General features: G+C 29.3%; 4 protein-coding genes, 1 long non-coding RNA gene and 1 other non-coding gene across 7 annotated transcripts in view; 3 read left to right on the top strand and 3 right to left on the bottom strand.

Moving 5' to 3' along the window:
• Window positions 1-566, bottom strand: part of LOC105247803 — a 30923-nt gene extending 30357 nt beyond the window's left edge. Inside the window, exon 1 of the mRNA XM_011252183.3 lies at window positions 227-566. Within this exon, the coding sequence (XP_011250485.1) occupies window positions 227-296 (70 nt within the window). The 5' untranslated portion in view covers window positions 297-566. The remainder of the gene's footprint in view (window positions 1-226) is intronic.
• LOC105256831 lies at window positions 433-9699 on the top strand. The gene is made up of 7 exons (XM_025407564.1): window positions 433-609; window positions 7067-7282; window positions 7741-8175; window positions 8551-8771; window positions 9198-9357; window positions 9465-9561; window positions 9646-9699. Exons 2-7 carry the CDS (start codon window positions 7219-7221, stop codon window positions 9692-9694), a joined length of 1026 nt encoding a protein of 341 aa, XP_025263349.1. The 5' UTR covers window positions 433-609; window positions 7067-7218; the 3' UTR covers window positions 9695-9699.
• Window positions 3760-3832, bottom strand: Trnaf-gaa. Its single transcript has one exon. It is a non-coding gene; the product is annotated as a tRNA-Phe (tRNA).
• A 1712-nt stretch (window positions 9700-11411) lies between the features above and the next one.
• Window positions 11412-13536, top strand: LOC112637555. Its single transcript, XR_003122607.1, has 6 exons — window positions 11412-11506; window positions 11666-11957; window positions 12330-12487; window positions 12798-12836; window positions 13330-13405; window positions 13516-13536. It is a non-coding gene; the product is annotated as an uncharacterized LOC112637555 (long non-coding RNA).
• A 3118-nt stretch (window positions 13537-16654) lies between these two features.
• Window positions 16655-19500, top strand: LOC105255776 (serine-threonine kinase receptor-associated protein). Of its 2 annotated transcripts, none has more exons than XM_011265265.3 (5): window positions 16655-17142; window positions 17986-18284; window positions 18366-18595; window positions 18745-18881; window positions 18968-19496. In XM_011265265.3, exons 1-5 carry the CDS (start codon window positions 17028-17030, stop codon window positions 19174-19176), a joined length of 990 nt encoding a protein of 329 aa, XP_011263567.1. In that variant the 5' UTR covers window positions 16655-17027; the 3' UTR covers window positions 19177-19496. The 2 variants fall into 2 exon arrangements, with proteins under 2 accessions (XP_011263567.1, XP_025263291.1); XM_025407506.1 differs by lacking the exon at window positions 16655-17142 and adding an exon at window positions 17163-17292 and having other exon boundaries at window positions 18968-19500.
• A 100-nt stretch (window positions 19501-19600) lies between these two features.
• LOC105255775 overlaps window positions 19601-23975 on the bottom strand; it is a 51088-nt gene continuing 46713 nt past the window's right edge. The window contains exons 7-8 of the mRNA XM_011265263.3: window positions 20962-22014; window positions 19601-20532 (exon numbers count right to left, since the gene is read on the bottom strand). Of these exons, the coding sequence (XP_011263565.1) occupies window positions 20263-20532; window positions 20962-22014 (1323 nt within the window). The 3' untranslated portion in view covers window positions 19601-20262. The remainder of the gene's footprint in view (window positions 20533-20961; window positions 22015-23975) is intronic.

The following is a 23975-nucleotide window of genomic DNA, read 5'->3' as shown; positions in this document are numbered from 1 at the left end:
TAAGACAAAAAGATTTTATAAACATTTCTTTTTTATGTTACACACATTTGTTGTACGACCAAAAATAAGATTTAAAATACTCACAAACCTACATATGTTTTAGATACATCTTAAATATAATAATAAAAGAGAAAAAGAATATATGGAGGTATTTTCTGATTCCGCAATAATTAGAAAACGAGAGGATTTAAACAGTTTTGTAATATATACTCATACAGTTACTCACCGGCTGTCGAACGAGCGATATGACAGCGTAGCAGGTATGCAACAACGAGCAACATCCGCGGAAGTCTCATTGCTCCGGAGGTTGAGATTAAATGTACCGGTCGATCAAACTAGAATACACGTGAATACACGTCGTGTCACAACGGCTTACCGCGACCACTGTGAAAGAAGACTATCAGACGCGCGTTCTTCGTCTTACGCCTTTTTTATATTGACACTTGGTGAACGTCTGGTGAAACAAGCTTTTCGATCAGCGTCACGATGAGTATGCAGCTCCCTATATAAATACACGCGGCCGCCAGTGCAGCCACTGAACGACATTCAACATGTTTACGTTGCGCACATCAGAACTCGACTGAGAGTGACCAATCACTATCAATCGCAGTAAGTGGCGAACCTCGTTCGCAGTATGTTGCATGGACATCACGCTTGCGCCAACGTCATGCGAATGCGCATGACGGAGCTGTTGCCTGCCATCGCGTTTCTACTTTAGACCATATACTAGTAGTTCACTGATACTACTAGACTGCACATTTCCTACCTCTGTCTTCATCTTTCTTCTACTTATGCTGTTGCCGAGTCATGGAGAAAATATAGAATCCTCGTGATACGTGACAGAGAAGCCTACATAATAGAGTAAAACTATATATATTATATTTGTCATACGACAAACTTTTTAAGCATATTGATTGACTGCAGAGTAGAAATTTTTTGAGTCTTTAGAAATTTTCTATTCTGCAACTAATTAATGTTTAAAAGATTTGTCGACAAATGTAATACCAACCTAAACGTTGCCACATCCAGTGTTGCTATACTGTGTTCAAAATAACTTCAATATAATTCCCAGACAGCACAGGACATCCTATGGACATTCATTTTATGTCCATTTTACGTCCGCACTTCCATGGACATGAGATGAACGTCCATCATACATTCGATTTGAGACATCCGTTAACGATCGTCTTGGATGTCCTTCGGATATTTGTGTGCTGTCTGGGTTGTATGTTATGTACCATCGACAATTAGTACTGGACGGAGCATGCGACAAGATTTGGACGTCCACAAGATGTTCGGTCTTAGAGGTCAAAATTTCGCGTGAGCATGCAAAGATGTGTTAGTTCATTCGTTTACCGCTACACGACGTGCGATGCGCTATCTTTCTCGTATTTAAGTTTTAGTTTATGAGAATTATATAAAGTTTGCAAAAGGTAACAAGTAAGATTAAAAATATACTCTTCAATTTAATTTCTGATCTAAATGCACGAGTTTCAGATATTAAATTGATTTTATAAGTCGGACAAATAAATGTTCGGCGAATAAACAAAACTAATCTGTTTATTATCTATTTAAAATGTAAAGTGCAATATGCAAGTATAAATAATAAATAAAATTTTTATATATGAATTTTTTATGTAAAATTTTATATGAAATAGATAAATTATATTATTATTTAGGGATTAAAGCATGTCCACCAATTTCATAAACTATATCACGGACGTCCATTGAATGTCCAATGAACGTAAAACGGACCATCTGTGGATATCCTCAATATTCTTAATAGTCGTCTATGGATGTCCTTCGGATATTTGTGTGCTGTCTGGGTTGTATGTTATGCACCATCGACAATTAGTACTGAACGGAGCATGCGACAAGATTTCTTTGATTTTTCGTATTGAAAGATATAGAAAAAGAGAAGTAGATGTGAGGGAAACGGATCTCTCATTTTAGTTTCTCTTCATTGGTTAAACTTTATCGAAGGAAAAAGGAAACAGTATTCTTATAAGTATTCTTTACACCGTATTCTTATAAATATTCTTATAAGTTAAGAACATTTTTAACTTTTATTACTATATATATATTATATGCAAACAGCATAAAGTAATATTATATACAAATAATTAATATGTTTCTGATTGTCTATTGTGCAAAACGTGATAGGAGATTAGACATAGATGATATATAAAATTTTGAAATACCTCATGGTTCCGTAGCTCCATGAGCCGCTACTACCTTCATCGTCTTATCTCTTTTTATATCTGTCAACACGATTTCGATCTCATGTTCCGTTCAATATTATGTCGATATTATGATCCATAGTTCATTAGCATACGAATGAGATATAGTTTAGTATATAGGCTATTTCATTTTAACTTAAGCATCGTAATATTTTTTTTTCCTTCAAATCCTACAACTTTTATTTGAAAAACTTTTTTTTAAATAATGGGTTTTCAAAATGAAAATGTTAGAAATAAAAGTTATAGGATTTGGAGGGAAAAAAGATAAAGATATTACAATAGTTTAATCTTGTAAATGCTAGGATCATGTGAAGATCAGTCTAGTTTTTTAAATGGACAAAGTCAAGTTTTTTAAAATGAAGAATCGATTTATATAAACAAGTAAGGTAATTCCATTAAAAAAAGAACTATTGATCTTTATATGGCCTTAACATTTACATCCAAGATCAAACTAATATTCCTATCTTTTTCTCCCCTCCAAACGCTACTAATTTTTATTTGAACCTTTTTTTTTGAAAATGCATATTATTTTCGAGATGTTATGATATCTGAATTAAAATAAAGGACAACTTGTATATCACTCATTTACTATCTTTTTCACTTAATTCAGTACTCCCCACTATGAATGCGCTTTTCAGTAATATATAGCTTAAAATTTCCGCTATTTCTCCATTTTTACTAAACCTGTACCTGTATTCTTCGAACAGCGGATTTTTATCGCGCAAGCGCGTATTTACAAGTTTTGGAAATTGAAAGGAAAAGAATTGAAGAATTTTTAAAAAACAATTAATTTAAAATAATTGCGTCTCTCATGTTAATGTCAAATTATGCACATATTCGCGATTCATTTGTAATTCGTAACTAATCTGGATGAAAATTCGTCAAATTTGACAAATCAGATTTTTTATACTATTATTGCAAGTAAACACACACATACACACACACATGCGTACAAACACGCACGCACTCATACATAGAGAGAGGTAGAGAGAGAGAGAAAAAGAGAGAGACAGAGGGAGAATCTGACACTAACTTTAAATTCTTCTTTTAAACTAGAACAATTTCTTTCTCTCTCTCTCTCTCTCTCTCTCTCTCTCTCTCTCTCTCTCTCTCTCTCTCTCTCTCTCTCTCTCTCTCTCTCTCTCATACATTCACATACAAATTAATTATTTTATGTAAATTCTAAAAATGCATTCCGGTCTTGTCAAAGAAAGAAACAAAAAAAAGATGTGCGTACTGTTGAATCTAATAAAACTCTTAACAATTCATTTATGAAAAATATATTGTTTTTTTTACAATCTCTATTTACGAAGAATCGACCATGTTGGTACCAACATTATTTTGACTTTAAATGAAATTTAAATATATGTTTGTCTTCATTAATTTAGAAAGAAAAATAAAAATCATATAAAGATATAGATCATATTCAAATTTCGCTTAAATCCACAAAATACTATTGGTGCAACCTGGTCTATTGTAAGTGGCATACTCTTTTAATGTACAAAAAAAAACATCCCGCTGCCGAAACCCGGGATTGAACCGGGGACATTTAGATCTTCAGTCTAACGCTCTCCCAACTGAGCTATTTCGGCTTATGCTAGAGATAATCGTTAACGCTCTGAAAATATATATTTTGTAATTGCAATAATTTCACACACACACACACACACACACACATACACACACACACATATATATGTATATATAGAATGTCCTAAATTTAAATGTCAATACTTTGAACGTATAGCAGTAAAAACGAACAAATCTTTAAAGAACTTTTTTTTAGTTTATCGATCTGTCACACGTTCTCTTTTAACATTTAAATTCAGGACAGCCGAATATTGTGTGTATGTATATACACAAGACATTGATATTAATAAAAATTATACGCATTAGACAATTCTAAAATTTTATTTTATACAATATAGTACATAAATATATTAAAGTTAACTAATTTTTTTAAGAAATTTAATTTTTAATTTCTTTTCCAACAGCTTTTAAAACTGAAACTAATCAATTTAACATTAAATTTTTATTATTATAATGTATATATATATATATATAATAAAATATATATTATATATACATATATATATATATATATATATATATATATATATATATTTATTATTATATTTTGATATTATCATAGATTATCTTATTATTTTCGAGAAATATTATAAATACATAAAAAAAATTATTATATATAAATGATATCTTAATAAAATAACTTTAATTCTGGAAATTTATACATCGTTACATTGCATTTCGATATTTTTTCGAATCTTTCAAACATCAACTGATTACATATTGATCAATAATGGTATACATTGTAAAATGGATACACATTGTACAAATGTATAAAATTTATTTACATGGAACGTTACTTACAGAAAACTATATATATTTAATTTATAATTGCGATTTAAGAAGAAATCATTTAATTAGCGAAGTAAGAAGTAATTTACAAAAGCAGAGCGAAATATAGTTTGTTTATTGATATATAAAGGTATATGTATGATAACAATAATAACAATATATATATGGTATATATACAGGGTGTCCTAGACCACCGTACCCCGACCACCCCTTTTCTTTCAAAAACTAAGCATTTTAGAGAAAAACGTTTTTGACAAAAATTGTATGATTTTGAAGGGAACATAAGATGATGTCGTTGATTTGACCTTGAATGGCATCGTTAAGGTCAGGTCAAGAACACCTTTAATTTCTTAAATGGAACCATCTATTTTTTTATTGCATATTCTTATAGCTTATGTCGAGGACTTTCCAAAAGACTGTAATAAAGTATTTTTTCATTGAGTACTTTTCGAGTTATGAGGCTTGAAATAATTTTTCAATTTTACATAAAGCATAAAATATCTTATAAAATATTCACTTTTCGATTATCTTATCTTAATACTTTTATGTACAAAATAATGAGAGGAATCAATTGGTGTAAAGAAAACACATAGTGGTCTAGGACATCCTGTATATATATATATATATATATATATATATATATATATATATATACTTGTAACATTCTATTTTATTGCTTTTATATAACAATTAATATAACAGGATAATATGTAGATCAAAAGAAAATATTTCCTGATAATCCTGTATAAATCTCCTTCTCTCTCCCTCCTTGTACTAAGATTTCTCAATTATTCATTTGTCAATGTTTTGGATTGTTCAAAATGTGAAAAACATCTTGTATGATGTATTTAAATCTCGTATTATATAACATAATTGTCAAGTTGTATATAATGTGTTATTGCGCGTAACATACATATCATTTTAGGATATGTCCTCGTTTCCTTCTTTAGATATTGTACATTGCAATTTTTAAATGGTATTCGGAATAGTTTTTTTTGCAATATACGCTCGACAATAACAATTATTCTTTGATCGAATTGCAAGAGCAATTTTTCCGTAAAAAAATAAGATAAATGAAAATTATTTCTTCATTATTTTTGTTTTGTTACAAGCATCTACACAATTGTACTGCATGCTGATTTTAATTGACTTCTCTGTCCTAATGAATAAATAAAAATATCCCTCTTCTCCTTTCTACACACGTATGTACACATACAATATTTATATAATTATAAAAAGAATATATATATATATATATATATATATATATATATACATATATACAGGGTGTCGCAGACCACCCGTATCAGCCGAATATCTCAAAAACTGAGCGCGACGGACAAAAATATTTCAGATAAAAGTTGTAAAGTTTCAAGAAACGCATTACATCGCGATATCAGTATGACCTTGAAGATTATTGTCAAGGTCACATAAAGATCAATTTCTCATCAAATGAAATCTCCTATTTTTTATTACATATTCTTGAAGCCTATCTCGAGGACTTTCCAAAACACTATAATAAAATATTTTTTCCTCAAGTATTTTTTGAGTTATAAGGCTCGAAATAATTTCTTAATTTTACATAAATCGGTAATACGCATAAAATATACGGATGGTTGGCAACACTCATCTGTATATACAGAGTGTCGCAAAAGTCCCGGACCGGTCGAATATTTCATAAACTATGCACTTTAGAAAGAAATGTTTCAGAAAAAAGTTGTATGGCTTGAAGGGGGCCATCAGATAGTGGCAATAATTTCACATGGGAGAGTCATTTGAAAGTCACGTGAAGATTACCGTCAATTTCTTAAACAGAACTCCCTACTTTTTATTACATATTCGTGTAGCTTATCTCGAGAGCTTTCCAAAACACTATAATAAAATATTTCTTCATTGAGTACTTTTCGAGTTATGAGGCTTAAAGTTATTTCTTAATCCCAGATAGCCAAATGCAATGAGGTTGCTGTCATGTTGCCAATAATTATTGAAGCAACTAATTTTAACAAACTAGAGACAAGGTGAGACAGCATTATGTCTGTTACATGGAACTCACATGAATTCATATGCTAATAACAACAAATTAATTGCAACGTGTCAACATATTGCTGACATGTTGTAGACAACGTAATATACCAATATTGCAGACCATTTGCTTCGTTAATTATTTGCATATAGAAGCAGACATATAGCTGCATTCGTAATGTATTCTATCTCGATGTCAGCAAGTATACTGCAAATATATAATAATACATGCGATGCATTTGTTTGCTGAATATGTCATATCAAGCTTGGCTATCTGGGATTTTACATAAACCGTAAAATATTTGGTAAAATCCCAGACAGTACATAAATAAATACCTCGAATTCTTATATACTATATTACTTGCAATAATATATTTAATTATATTTATGATTTTTATTAAACAGTGCCTTTTTTCATTAAACAGTGCCTTTTTACATTGGAACATGGGAAGATTTTCGATAGTGGAGTTCGAAGATGGAATCCAACTTATTCCCACGTCTTGGATATTTAGCGATAATAAAAAATGTTATTGGCCATATTACAAAAAACAAGAAAAAATAAATCAAGCTATTTTTAATGAAGAATATCCGGACAATGACAAATGGTCATCATATGATATATTACGAATTTTTGGCAGCAGGTATTATATTTCTTTCAATTTACAGTTTAAATTTTTAGTAAATGTCCTTTTTATGTTTTTGTATAATGATGTTTATGTTATTTTATGTGTGATGTTTATGTTATTTTTACAATATTTTTATCTTTATATTTACCCTTCCCCCATGACACTGGTGGAAAAATGTCACCAAAATTGATGTTTCAAGAAAACGAATTCGTACTGGTCTTTATACATATCTGTATTGTAACGATGCGTTAAATGTATATTATATAGACTTTATAATTTTCTAATTCGCAAATTTTTATTTCTTTGGTCGATGTTTCACTTAAATTTTGACTTTGTGAGCTAATCCGAACGTCTGAAAAGACAGAGAAATTTTCCACCAGAGAAATTAATTTTTTCTATCCTATTTCTCACAAAACATCTTTCTCAGTTCGATATTAACAATATGTATTTTATTAAATACTATATTATTTCAGATACATATACAAACGACATGCGAAAACTGAAATTGACTGAACAAATTTCTGATATTGAGTCTGGGAAAGATGATATTGACAAAAAAATGTGTAGACATAATCGGGAAAAAAGAAGATTCACTTCTAGTTCTGAGGAGGAAGATTTTGAAAATGAAGCTACTGAAGAGGAAGATTCTGAAGAGAAATCACGTACAACTCAAGAAATCTGTAAAAAAAAACCCAGTAAAATTCCGCCTTTGCCCACATTATCAATTGTAAAACAGACACAGACGCTACCAGAAAAGAAAAAAAAGATATTTCACAATCAAACAAGCAATACTGATATTAATTCATCATTATATAATTTTAATAAATATAGTACGAAGGAATCTTCCAGTAGCGTGCAATCTGATATTTCATGTACGGGCAAACAATCTACATCATCATGTAAAACAGGTAAATATTTAGTCATAGTTAAGTATAGTTAAAACAAAATAAACATTTTTTACAAAATTTTAGGCGAACAAATTATTGATTAGAGTGAATCTGCAAAACAATTATTTTTTATTATTCATTATAATCATTAAGTTATTTCCATTTGTGTACTTTTTGAATGTTTGGATAAAACACAGAATAGAGAATTGTTTATTCATATCATTTTAAATACTTTTTCAAATAATATATTTCTCAAGAAATTTTAATATTTTAATATTATGTAAAATATGCATTACAATGCTCAAAATCGGTATTTTTTACATAAAATATATATATTATTGCGCCGATTGATCGTTCCTATGTGTTCATATAAAGGATTTAAAATTTATTATGCAGATTTTCAAACAGAAATACTTCGCAAACTGAACATTATTATTCATCAAGTAAAAATGGTGGACAAGAGACTGGAGATTCACGAAGAGCAATGTCGTTTCAGCCTTGACAGACGTGAAGATGATATTCTTCAAGATGAAGAAATAGGATTACCTTTGCATAATGAATTGGCATTGGATATTTTAGAAACAAAATTGAAGAACAAAGAATTTTTTGAAAGCATAGTATGTTATTTCTTACCTTTAAATATTTTAAAATATTGTTTTTAAATATTTAAATTTGTATTTTTAAATATTTAAATATTTAAATATTGTTATTATATTTGCTCGCGATGCAAAGAACATTTTGAATATTTAGAAAGTTATATATTTTAAATAGAATATCTTTATATATATATATATATATACAAATTTAATATTTTATAAAGTGTACATGTTATTTATAAAATCATAAAATAAGTGCATTTAGCAGAACGTTTTTACAACTGTTGGAAATTTTCTGAATTGAGATTGGATTATTTTTTTAGACCTAGATAAATCTAATCTCAACACAGAAAACTTTCAACAGTTGTAAAAAAATGTTCTGCTAAATCACTGTTAAATTAATATTTATCAATATGTATTTTTTAAATTATTTATTTTATATCATAGGTATATACATTAAAAGGCTTGGGAGGTTTCGATGTGCATTCTTGCACGATTAATTTATTGAAAAAGTTGATAACTAATCCCTTGGCTGAAATGTACAGCATGGCTGGAGCAAAAAAGAAAAAGGCTTTTCAAGATTTGATTTTGTATAAAATCATACTTAGTAAGTGTTATACTATTACAGATTTTTAAGACTTAACTTCTCCTTGATTATGTGTCAGCATGTTATATTGGTATTAATATGTTACTAATTTTATGGAACTACAATAGAAACTGTCCGCGTTCATTATAAAGATACGACTGAGACGGAGATTGCCCAAATTATCGCAAAATGGCTAGTACAAGCCAAAGCTCGTCGCGAGAGAAAGTATGTACATAATTTTTTTTATATATAAATAAAATGTGTACATAATGTATAATTATACAATTCATTAATGTAATGTGTGTTTAGAAAATGTCGATATATTGAAGAAAACAGCGACCTCGTCATCATCACATAACTCATAATAATCTTTTATAATTATCAACTCATATATGTATGTAACTTTTTATTATAATAATTAATTAATAATGGAGAGTAATATATATATATATATATATATATATATATATAAAATATTTTTTAAATAAAATATCTTTATACAAATTTAACATTTTATTATGAAGTTATTTATTATGAAATCGCATAATATATATGTATAGATGTGTTTAGTAGAACATTTTATTTACAACTATTAAAAGTTTTCTTAAATTGAGATTGGATTAATTTTTTAGACTTAAAAAAATCTAATCTCAACACAGAAAACTTTTAACAGTTGTAAAAAAATGTTTTACAACTGCTAAGCAACCATTAAGTCAATATTTATCAATATTAAATCAATATTAAACCAATATTAAATCAACATTAAATCAATATTAAATAAATGTTTTTTGAATGTTGAATTGCTACATTTACAAGACATTGCAATTCAGCGGACATTAGACGTTTCTGTAATTTATTTTCAACGTTGAATCTATATTTTATAACGTTGATGCAACATTGCAAAATTGTATTGCAATATTTCTGAGATGTTTATTCAATGTTCATGTGCTGTATGGGTAATATCCTATAGACATCCATTTTATGTCGGGATGTCTATGGATCATATAAAGATATCTTTAAAATACATTTTTGAACACTCTATGAATATTCGAAAATGGATAAGTTTATATGTCCATATGCTATTCTTATTTGTACTTGCTCTTTCTATGCCAACGCCATCTACATGTAATAGTTCCGATCTCTTTCTAGAACTCTTTCCGTTTCACAATGTGGCGTCAGTCAATCGATCTGAGCGCTGAGTACCTGATAAGAGCACGTCGAATCGTGTTTGTATAACTATGCATTATATCAAAAATTGAAACAGAGATAAGCACGTGAAATCCAGTTTCGTTGTCAAATCTCACAGGTAATATGTTTTAATCACAATAATAAATAAAGTAAAAAATAAAATATAATAAATAAAATAAATAAATAAAATATATCATACTAAATAAATAAAATATATAAATAATTTTCAAGAAACTTTTATCTTAAATCCGTTGCATAAATTTCCTGCTATATTTTCCTACGATATATATATACATATATATATATATATATATATATATATATATATATTAACATATTTTATGAAATTTAAGATGATCAAATTCTTAGAAAATTTTAAATTTTGTGTATTAGCAATGTATGAGCAAAATTATTATTGTTTCATATATAATTAATAATTTTTTTTATATAAAATAATGATTGTTTAATAAAATATATATCATTTTTAATATAATACTAATGTTTGATGCTGTTTTTTTCTGTACATGATTCCTTTATAAATGAGTATAAAAATAAATTTTAATTTATGTTGTAGAATCATCCAAGAGTCACATTTATTGCCTGTGGTTGATGAAATCTATAGACGCGATCCACAATTTCAAAACCATTTAAAAAGCATTCGTCTTATGGCCTTAAGGACTAATAATTAATAACATTTCTTTTGTACAATACGAAGAAATAATTTTAAATAAATTCGTATTAAGAATAACTGATCCAGACAATTGTTGTTACACAATTAATAATAAAATAATAAATAAAAAAATATTGTTTCTACCACTGATAGCATATTATTAATTGCCCAAGAATTTTTATTATTTGAAGATTTCTACAAAACCTTGTAAATCATCATTTTTAAATATATATGCTGCTAAAGATTTAAGGCCTCTTACATTATGGCGACTCGATCAAATATGTAACAAATGTATGAAATTATCTTTTAAAGGTATACATGTAATATTTCCGTTACTACATTCATAATCAGAGAAATAAAATACGATTTTTTTTAGTATATAATGTATATGTAATCAATTACTTTTTACTTAAAGATACTAAGTAAATAATAATTACAAGTAACAACTTGCTTTTCAATTCTTTCTTATAGATTCTCTGTTCAAATAATTTATTGTGTATATATTGTATATAATATTCTTATACAATTTGCGTATACAACGAGAGTATATTTATCACAAAGAAATGGAGAAAACATGGATAGTTGTAAGATTTGAAGATAAAAATGTTGTCGAAGCGGTGCCAACAAGTTGGATTACTAATGACAGATGTTATTGACCACCATATACAACAGAAAAAAACCTTAAAAGCAATAAAAGATCATGTTGATTTTAATTCTTCATGGGCGAGCTACGAAGTATATGTCTTTAAAAATAGTACCTCCGGTAAGAAACGATATATTATTATAATACAACTCTCTTATTATACTCTCTTATTATACAACATATCCCGTATAGCATATAATATTACTTAAAAATATAAACTTAATTTTATCTGTTTCATTTGCATTTTCTTTCCTCAAACTTTTATTTTTCTTCGCAACATTCTTTTATTTCTCAAAAAAAAAAAAAAATATATTTACAATATTGCAGCAGTATTTCTGAAATATGATATATTCTGATATATTCTGTAATATTATGTATTATATGGTAATATTATATACTATATGGAATATTATGCACTATATGTACTATATTATATAACATTGAATAATTTTATTAGTAAATTAAATACTTAAAAACTTATAATTTTTTCAGAAAGTTATCAAGTGTGTAGACTGAAAGCTAAAAAAGCTGAGGATACATCAGATTTAAATTCAGATTACAGTAAAGAATAAATAAAAAGAACCGTTTATATGAGAGCGATAGTTCTGAATCTACTAAATATAATGATATGACATTGCCATCTCCACCAAGTATGATTAGTTATTTCTTTTATATTTACTGCTTTGTACACACACACACATCGATTTGTTTAAAAAAAACATATATATATAAAAATATATCGATTTGTTAAAAAAACACACACACACACACACACACATATATATATATATATATATATATATATATATATATATATATAGGTATATATGTTTTTTTTAAACAAATCGATTTTTTTCATAATGCTTTTGTATCATTAGATTATTTGACATGTGAGAAATAAAGATGAATATATGTTGATTTTTTAAGAATTAAAATATAATAATGTATTTTATTTTCTAGATTTAAAAGAACATTCTGATACAGAAATCCAAATATCAAGTAAGTTTTTTTTTTGTAATGTATGGCTTATGAACGCAAATTATTTTATTAATATTATATAATCATATGTAATTATTAATTGATATTAAATCAAATATAAATGAGAAGAAAGAACATATTTTCACAATATTTTTCAAAACATTAGGCTGAAAAAGACGAAAGATCGATGTTCGATTTCTGACTTAGTTCTGACCCACGCTTGTTTTTTTTCTCGCTTATTTTTCTATTATCTTTATTCCGTATTTTTTTCTTATTTCTATTTTAGTTTGGAGCTCTTAGAAATATTAGATCTTAATTAAGGATTATTTTTATAATTTAGATATTTAATTTACAAAAATTTTATTTCTATATATTCAACAACTTACATTGATTTCCATGTCCTTTCTTTTTACTTATATTTGATTTATTATTAAAAAAACCTATAATATATTTAATTAATTTGGAAATGTATTATTATTATGTATAATTATTTTAATATCTGTTTATTTTTCAGAGACGAATTTTTCTAGAACTAAAAAAGTATACACATGTGTTGGAGAGAATCCACAAAGAAAGAATACACAAAAAAGGTATTTTCGATACAAACCTTTCATTTAAAAATAGTTTGCAAATGTTTATAATACTGATAAAAAATAATTATGGACTGTCGTTTTATTTAATTGTGATCTGTATTTTTTAGATATAACATGTGACTCTTTCAATAATATATAATAATAACATTTCGGATATATGTATAAAAAGAAAATTTTATAACAAAGAAAATCATAAACCAATAGGTAAGTTATTTTGTTTATCCTTTCAATATATAACTTAAATAAATGTACAATTATTGTATTAATTATTTATTGACTTTTTAGAAATGTATACAACTAATAAAGAAAAAAATATTGGAGAGAAATATTATGAAGAATCTTCAAATAATAATAATGTATTTGAATCATCGAATACAAATGTACATATGTATACTTCCAATATACAGCAAAAATATTCCCAAAAAGGTACTTTTGTATCATTATTATTTAGTAAAAATGTTGAGAATATTTTAATAATATATATATGTAGAATGAGCCGATTTCTTATTTCTAATATTTATAATTTCAAATATTTAATATTTTCTCTAATATTTTAATAATTTTTAATATTTCTAATTCTTATTTTCTTAAATAGCTTCATTTTTTAATTATTTTCCTTTGAAGATTATCGTAGTGCTTTATAATTAATTTGAAATGTAAAAACGTACAAAACTATTTTCATTGATACTTTAGAACATTACATTACATCAGATTTATTACATTACATCAGATTTATTACATTACATCAAAAAATGAACTGACTATTACACGCGATTGTATTACTAACATATATATTATTTAATTTGCAACAAATTATTTTATGCACAGATGTAAATATGCATAGATATGCAAGTGCAGATTAGCAAATTGATAATGCTATTTGTAGCACAAGTGCTGATAAACAGACTGATAATGCAAATTTTTGTACAGGATGCTTCCGCAACATACAGATCGGTAAGTCGGGTTGCCTATCTGACGATCGGTCTTGTTTTACCGACCTTAAATAATTGAAAAATAATAAAATCAGAGGATCGATCATGTAATTTTTTGTCATGAAAAGTGAAAAAATTCCTTGAATGCAAATCCGTAGGGAATGAGGAAAGTGAAATCAGCTTTTAATATTGATATAGTGTAATTGTAATATTTAATAACATAAATAACATTATATAAAGAAGATCTTAAAAATAAAATTCGAAACGCGTGTGCGGAAATCACTCCTCCGATAATTCGGAGAGTAAGGAAAAATTTTATGCGGAGGATTGCTTTATGTTTAGAAGAGAATGGCGGTTACATTGAGCATATATTGTGAACATTATAAAATAGTTTTTTGTTTAAATTCATTATATTTTATCTGTGTTATTATATTTCAATTGTGTCATTTTATGTTATTAATGTTATTTAAGTTATTTATGTTATTAAATATAATGTTATTTATGTTATTAAATATTACAATTACACTATATTAATGTTAAAAGCTGATTTCACTTTCCTCATTCCCTACGGATTTGCATTCAAGGTATCAATCAAGGAATTTTTTCACTTTTCACGAAAAAAAATTACATGATCGATCCTCTGATTTTATTATTTTTCAATTATGCGAGGTCGGTAAAAGAAGACCGATCGTCAGATAGGCAACCTGACTTACCGATCTGTATGTTGCGGAAGCACCCTGTACATGCTGCCCTACACATAAAAATTATGGTATGTATTATAATGCATTAAACATCTTAAATGCTTTTAATACATAGTATGTTCGCAAAAGAGAAATTGCTGAGATGTTTTTCATAAAGAGATTTGATAACCTAATCAACTTACAAAAAGACACAGAAAACTTAAACAACATTTATGACAAAATAATAAAGGTCATGTAGTTCCGTTTACTTATGATCGCGTTTAGTCTTTGACGAGGTCCCACACGGACTCATTGTTCTTAAAAATTGAATTTTTAAAAATAAAGTTTGTTAATGTGACTTGTGCTTCGTACAAGATTATTATCTATGCCGACACTCTGATTACCAATACGTCGGCTAATTTGTATGTATATTTAAAATATCTCACGTTTAAACTAAATTAATTGTGCGTATTACGGTTCAAACCGAAAATTAGATGTAAATAATAATTTTTTGCAACTTATATATCTATTCCAGTGTATACTTGATAAGGACTACAACCATATGGTCGAAACGTCGTATTGAATAAATTATATTTCTGGCTAGTTTGGTCGACTACACAATTTCATTTAACCTTTTGTTAATTCGACTAGCGATATTAAGCTATTTACTAATTTCTAAATATATTATTTTAAAATATTTATATGTAAATTAAAATTCCTGATTCCCCTCTCATATCCATAGGACATCCGTTGGATATCATTTAGGGATTAAAGCATGTCCACCAATTTCATAAACAAATATACTACGGACGTCCATTAAATGTCCGAAAAACAGAAAACGGATAATCTGTGGATATCTTCAATGTCCTTAATGACTATCTTATGGATGTCCTTCGGATATTTGTGTGCTGTCTGGGAATATTCATTTTTCGATTATCTTACCTTAATAATTTTATGTACAAAATAATGAGAGGAATCAATTGGTGTAAAGAAAAAACATAAAGTTGTTTTTAAGAAAAAACTATGTAATTTGCAATTAACAATTACATATTTTTTTAAAAACAACTATGTGTTTTCTTTACACCAATTGATTCCTCTCATTATTTTGTACATAAAAGTATTAAGGTAAGATAATCGAAAAATGAATATTTTACTAGATATTTTATGGTTTATGCAAAATTAAGAAATGATTTCAAGTCTCATAACTCGAAAAGTACTCAATGAAGAAATATTTTATTATAGTGTTTTGGAAAGCTCTCGAGATAAGCTACACGAATATGTAATAAAAAATAGGGTGTTCCATTTAAGAAATTGAAGGTGACCTTTACGTCACCTTCAAATGACTCTCCCATGTCAAATCATTGCCGCTATCTGATGGCCCCCTTCAAGCCATACAACTTTTATCTGAAACATTTTTTTGATTTTTCATTATTTTCCGAAATATTTGAGTGGATCACTTAAAATGGCCCACCCTGTATATATATATATATATATAAACTCGTCAATTTGGAACCCTGTACACGCATAAAATATATATATATATGAAATAAAAGAGAGATAAGCTCCCTTATTTCTGAATAAATAACGATCGGCACCTTGAGGAAAAGAAAGAATAGGATAGACAGAGGTGCAGACAGAAGAAAAAGGACAAGGAAGACGAGGACAGCGACAACACGAGGCCGCGCACGTGCGACACTCTTCCTGTCTCGGGTATTCTGAACTTGATTGTCGGTACGTGGCGATCGGTACCAGTGATTCGGTACACCGCGACCGTCATCGGTCATCGTCAGTCGAACAGTCGAGCTCCATTGTGCTTATTGCGACGGTTTATAGTTGAGTTCACGCGGAACAATTAAAATCATAGCATCTTCGAACTTATTACGAAGTATTGCCGTCCGTCCGTTTGTTCGTTCGTCGCAAACGTCATAAGTCAAATAACGTCGTGAACGAACGTATTGACGACAGCGTTGAGAAAGGAAGAAAGAAGAAAGAAAAAGCAATAATACGATGGCCAATTTACGACAAACACCGTTGACATGTAGCGGACACACGAGGCCCGTGGTTCATCTCGCCTTTTCTGATGTCACCGAATCCGGATATTATCTCATTTCGGCGTGCAAAGGTAATGAGTAGAATTGAATCGTCATTCGGATAAGGCTATCTGTCGTACGCTACTCTGATTTTTTTTCTCTTCGATCGTTTGGCCGTATGTTCGATTCTCGGTCGCCTTGGCCTAATTCTTTCTGACCGCCCAAGGCTCCGCAACTTCGAGGTTAGATATCGTGTGCTCTTAACGTACTCCCTTCCTACATCACACAATATTAATTCCAAGGGAATTTGATATACATTTCAAGACCAGATAACACGGACGAGATTATTTGCTGTATACTGTAATACTGTAAATGTAATCAGTCGTACTATCAGCGATAATAACTCAGTTGAAATTAAAAAAAGATTCCTTATATATAATTTCCATAGGGCCTTATATATATATGTATGTGATACACAAATCATATTAAAAAAGAAAAAAAAAAGAAAAATACGAATGGTAGAGAATTAAGAATGGTAGATAAGAGAAAAGATAAAGGAAATACTATATCATTTTTCATATAATTCTATATTTGATATTTACAAAATTTGTTTTTATGAGATATTAAATTACTAATATATGTGTAATAGATAATAATATAATATAATTATGTGTATATATTACAAATTATATTTCAGAATCTTATTTGAAAATAGATTAACAAAAATATATTCTCCTATAATTTATGTATATTTTATTAATATATACTCTTAATATTAATATATATTATTATTAATATATACTCTTTATATATATTGTATTAAGTGAAATTTAGCCATTATGTATAAAATTACTTTTATATATATATATATATATATATATATATATATATAATAGAATATATATATTTTTGAATAATTCTTCTATTTCTTCTAGATGGCAAGCCTATGTTACGACAAGGCGACACTGGAGATTGGATCGGTACATTTGAAGGACACAAAGGGGCAGTATGGGGTGTAGCGTTAAATCCACAAGCTACTCGAGCTGCAACTGGTGCAGCTGATTTTAATGCTAAAGTCTGGGATGCAATTAAAGGAGAAGAAATCCATTCTTTTCAGCATAAGCATATTGTTAAATCAGTCAATTTTAGTACTGATTCCAATTATCTATGTACTGGCTCTTATGAAAAGCTCATACGTATTTATGATCTTAATAAACCAGAAGCACTTCCACAAGTAAATAATGTTATATAAACTAATACAACAATGTTAAAATTACTAAAACATTTAAAATAATATTTTTTTTTTCTTTCATAGATATTTTCCGGTCACGCAAGTGGTATTAGGCATGTCACTTTCTTTGATAATAATTCTGCCTTAATTACTTGTGCAGATGATAAAACATTGAGAGTATGGGATAGAAATAGTGGACAAGAAATTAAAAGATTAGATTTCCCTGCAATTCCAAGTTCCATGGAAGTATCTAAGGACGGTAGTATCATTACTACAACTCACTCTAATATTGTTACCTTCTGGAATAGTAAAGAGTATGTATTTTTTTCTTTATTGTACAAGCAACAATATTAAATTATTCATTATTATTATCATCCATTGACATTGTCACAATAATAAAAATTAATGATACATTTTCATATATGAAAATATAATTTTTTTAATTTTTAAATTCCTTTGTTAGATTAACCAAGATAAAAGAATTTACGGTTCCGACTCAAGTTAATAGTGCCAGCTTGCATCCGGATTGTAGTATGTTTGTTTGTTGTGGAGAAGACTTTAAGATGTACAAGTTTGATTATAATACAGGAGCAGAGTTAGGTGAGATTGGTCACATTTGTAAATGTTACAATTCTTATTAACAGAATGATAAGCATAATTGTATATAATATAATTTCTGTTCATAGAATCATTCAAAGGACATTTTGGGCCTGTGCATTGTGTACGCTTTTCACCAGATGGTGAATTGTACGCCAGCGGATCCGAGGACGGTACCTTGAGATTATGGCAGACGATAATCGGTAAAACCTACGGACTATGGCGTTGCATAGAGCAGACGCCTGCGATTCAAGAAAATGCCATGGTTAATAATAAACAAGAAGTTCCTGCCAATTAAATTGAAACCTTAGAAAAGCAAGAAAATCTTCAGACATTTTTCCAAAAGTCCAAAAAGAGGCATGTTGGACCAAACTCGACCGAGTATATACTTCGAGGATAAACCTCCTGTAAATGCAACATATTGAATATTTTTTTTATGGGCCATTGTTAGTCCCATGAATTCCCTGTAAATAACGCATCCTTTTAGAAGATAATCGTCGACCTTCACGGAACTTACATTTTATTTCAGATTAGTAAGTCTAAAAAATCAAACTTTAAGGTCCGTGAAGGCAAACGCACGCGCAATATTTATATCACGTTATTTATATAAGAAAAACGACAAAAAAAGAAATATTAACATTTATTAAGACTATACATTTCACATTATTATAATACAAAATTAGATAGAGATGTAACGAAAGAAAGAAAGACAAATTCAAAACGAACGTTTTCTATTTTTTATCGTCATACCGATTCCATTCATTATCAAAATGTCTAAAATGGCGCCGACACGTATATGCAGTATATAACATTGCGTGTCCAGTGTTCAATGTATACGTAACTTTTCTAATTTTTGCGATAACATAGTATATTTATCGCAATGTATTACATGATAATTTATTTCGTATCATCGTTCTTATTCATTGCTTGTTTATGCGCTTACTTAATATCCTATTCTTCATTTAAAAAGTTTCATATTCCGTGCATTTGCATGTTTTTCCGTTCTCTTTTATTTTTCGACCATGCGATCTCGTTTTCTCCGATAAATTAAATACTTACGCCTTATAATCTATATTTACACACCGACAGGTACTTTCTTTTACCTTTCAATAAATGTCGCATTATGTTCAAGGCATGCTCACCCGCTCTTTCTCTCTATCTTTCTCACTCTCCTCTTCTTTTGTATTTTATCTTTTCTTTTTTTTTTATAGTTTTTTTCTTTGTAGTATTAATGAGCTTGAGCACGACCAATCTAATATCCGTGATATTTTTATGATCGCATTGCCGTACAGTCTCTCAAAGGAAAGAGGCAGTGTATTTTCTGCTTACAATACAATAATCAGTAAACGAGTTACGAATTTCAAGTCTTCCCATCTCTTTTGACTCAACCAATAAACTGCGAAAGATCCGGCAGTTTAAAACCGTTGAACGAAGCCGGCGTTGGCGAATTTCTCAAGTTATTCGTATGCGGCGGGAAACCGGGAAAACCAGAACTACTGGGTGTGGTGAATTGTTGTAGTCTCGCCGTAGTCTCCGTAGCTGCTAAAACGAAACCGCATTGGGCAGTACATACATCATCGCGCAAAATCGCTTCTCGGGAAGCTTCTCGTAAAAGTTGATTGCAATCCGTGACCCTCAGCGAGGCACATTGCGTCTGAAAGAAAAAAAATTTGTCTTCAACATTTGCATTATTTTATTAGCAATTTTTGTTGGCATTATTTTGATAGGATGGTCAAATGATAGCAAAGTGTTCTTTTGAAAATAGACAAAATTGAGATAAACCTTCAGATATCCTCCTTAAAAAATTAATTTAGCCAGAGAAAGAAAGAGTGATCACATGTATACTTGTTAACATGAATCTTAGTGTCAGCATGCGCAATTTGATTCTTATTGATTTTCTTCGATTATCAATCATCCAATATTTTGCTTTCGCGAAAAAGGAGCTTTTAAATTGTCAAAAATTTTATCATCATATTGTGAATATAAACTACTTATTACCATTTTCCTACTTATCGATTATTGAAATTTAAAATAAACGAAATTATACGTATATCTCTTTTCATTTATTGAATAATATACTTACTCCTTCGGCAGTGCAAATGCAACTGGTGCAAGGTGTGGGGAAGCCAGATTCGCCAATAGCGACATTTCTTCCACCAATTTGACAGCCATGTCTAGTCTCTCGCCAAGCAGAGAAATCCATATGAGGCATAGAGCTACAGGGTACACGCGGGTTCAAAAAATTACTGGGTAGATCAAATGCCGCCCTCTGCATATCCATTTGATTGTCCATGTTCTCGCACATCACCTTGGCCAAGGTAGTTTTGCGAATTTCTGCCAATTGATGTTCAGTAAAGCGGATGTTTGGATCATCAGTTTCATACCAAAAACGATCGCATTTCCTTGATTGTCTGAACTGAATGGCAATGATGCATGCGAAAGTGGGCCCAACTAGACCGCCTTGAAGTGGTCGTTCACTCATACCACCTGGGAATAGATCAATGTCGTCCACGGAGGCGTATATACGTTTCATGCGGGCAATTACTTCCGGTGCCATTTCCCTGGATAAATCCTCAAACGTAGTTGCTTTCTTCAAATTACAGAGCGCTCTATAGTGATTATATGATGGTATCCCGTGATCGCGAGCACGGTGAACGTTCAGGGCTATCAAATCCACACCGGAATGTGGTATACCATGTTGCTCAAACAGATGGTTAGTCACTTCACCAGTGATAAATTGATCTAGTGTTTCCATTGGTGTACCCATCAAGCCGCATACCATTTCATCTATCATATTCTCTTGGTAAAGCATATCTGGATTAAAAAATCCATCGCGCAGTAAAATGGGCGGATCGACATTCTGATAGTTGCGGTCCATACGCGGTAAGTGCGGCCGTAGCAACGAATGACCGATCCGGAAAGCCGCGCTGGCAAATTCATTAAGTACACTAGGATTGCAGGTAGGTGAATATTCTTTATAGTAACCTTGAGGCAACAATTTGAGACCATATAGACTAACGGCATTCCAGCCGAGAATCCTTGGCAGAAATTCATTGTACGTGATATGCTGCAGCATAGCACTAATGATGCGTCGCGTCTCTTGGAACAGCTTTTCACCGTCCCAGTGGACATTTACCTGTTTCATAAATATTATAATATTACAATATCAAATCAAAAAGATAAACATACCTATCAAATAAAATGTAAATAGAGTATTGGCAACATGTTTAAGAGTTTGATCGATATTATAGAATATGTAGAGATATAAAAAAAATTGAATAAAATTACTGTTTCGTTATCATTTATATTGCATATATTGACTTTCCATACTGCGCAGAAGCTTGCATCAACATTGCACATAGCAGTGTAATGTTGAAGAAATAATGCAGAGACATTATTTTGTAATATTACTTTGGCAATGTTGCAACAACGTTTCAACATAGCGAAAATGTATAACATGTGTTTCTTTACTTGCCGCTACGCGGCGACACCCAATTTAACTAACTTGTATTCGAATTCATCTAAGATGGTTATAAGATCTAGAAAGAATTAATGTAATAATTATATTTCTTATCTTGTGTCAGTTTAATTTCTGATAAACTGACTTGGTTTTACTTAATATTCTGAATCCTAATAAGGGATCCTAACAAATTATTTGTTTAATAATCTGGACCTTTTATTGGGTTTCAGAATATTAAACAGATTTTTCTTAATTGAATAAGTAAAGAGGAAATAATTCATTTATTGCACGTATTAAAATATTCTGGTGTCGAATGTATGTAAAATAATTGTATGTATATTATTGAAATAAATATTTAATAAGATACATTTGATAAAAAACACTAATAGATGTTTTTTTTCAAAAGCGGTAAATGTTTTTTTCCTATCTTTCTTAAACATTTCATATTTTCAAGATTTATTTATTAAATTTAAAACGATCTGCATTTGTAGCAAAACGCGTTTTAATATTGCAAATACGTTGCACCGTAACATTATTACAATCTTACATTGTAATATTTTTGAGGGCGGACATTTCAACGTTGCTGTAAGCTTGCAGTAATGTTGCAGAAACATTTCGCAACTTCCATGCAATGTTACAATGTTTCCGTGATAGGTGTATGTAATGTTTCTGCAATCTTTCGGTGCTGTATGGATTATGTATTTATTGATATTTTGATTCTTCTCTTTATATACATTTTTTTCGTCTATATTTATTAAATATTAAATCTAGAGTATCATTATTTCATATTGTGCTCTCTCTCTCTCTCTCTCTCTCTCTCTCTCTCTCTCTCTCTATATATATATATATATATATATATATATATATATATATATATACCCACAGGGCACAAAGACGTCTAAAAGACGACAAAACTGGACATATTTTCGTCAAAGACGTCTTTTAGTTAGAGACAATAGTCGACGAAAAGTCGACTAAAAGTCGTCTCATGACCCGAATTTAGTCACTAATCTGTCAAGCCAAAAAATGACTAAAAGATGACTAAAAGACGACTAAATCATATCATAATTTATAAACGAAACATATATATTTCAATCCCTAAATAATAATATAATTTATCTATTTCATATAAAATTTTACATAAAAATTTTGTATAAAAATTTTATCCATAATTTATACTTGCATATTGCACTTTACATCTTAAATAGATAATGAAAAATTATTTTCGTTTATTCGCCGGACGTTTACTTGTCCGACTTATAAAATCAATTTAATATCTGAAACCCGTGCTTTAGATCAGAAATTAAATTGAACAATTAAACATTTTTAATCTTATTTGTTATCTTTTGCAAATTTTATATAATTCTCATAACTGAAACTTAAACACGAGAAAGATAGCGCATAGCACGTCGCGTAGCGGTAAACGAACGAACTAATACATGCTTGCGTGCTTTGACCTCCAAGACCGGACATCCAAATTGTGGACGTCCAAATATTGACCGTTAACGGATATCTTAAATCGGATGTACGATGGACGTTTATTTTATGTCCATGGACGTGCGGACATAAAATGGACATAAAATGAATGTCCATAGAATGTCCTGTGTTGTCTGGGTTTGGACGTACAAATTCTAGAC

Source organism: Camponotus floridanus, unplaced genomic scaffold, assembly GCF_003227725.1.
Source record: "Camponotus floridanus strain SB8 unplaced genomic scaffold, Cflo_v7.5 scaffold18, whole genome shotgun sequence".
NCBI classification, from domain to species: Eukaryota; Metazoa; Arthropoda; class Insecta; order Hymenoptera; family Formicidae; genus Camponotus; species Camponotus floridanus.
This window is presented reverse-complemented; position numbering and strand designations above follow the sequence as displayed.

Bases quoted from the DNA above. Each gene is read 5' to 3' on its own strand.
- LOC105256831 (XM_025407564.1), top strand. From the start codon at position 7,219: ATGAAGAATATCCGGACAATGACAAATGGTCATCATATGATATATTAC. The intron at 7,283-7,740 runs GTATTATATTTC...ATATTATTTCAG, and splicing joins TTACGAATTTTTGGCAGCAG to ATACATATACAAACGACATG. The intron at 9,562-9,645 runs GTATGTACATAA...ATGTGTGTTTAG, and splicing joins AAAGCTCGTCGCGAGAGAAA to AAAATGTCGATATATTGAAG.
- LOC105255776 (XM_011265265.3), top strand. From the start codon at position 17,028: ATGGCCAATTTACGACAAACACCGTTGACATGTAGCGGACACACGAGG. The intron at 17,143-17,985 runs GTAATGAGTAGA...TATTTCTTCTAG, and splicing joins TCTCATTTCGGCGTGCAAAG to ATGGCAAGCCTATGTTACGA. The intron at 18,285-18,365 runs GTAAATAATGTT...TTTCTTTCATAG, and splicing joins AACCAGAAGCACTTCCACAA to ATATTTTCCGGTCACGCAAG.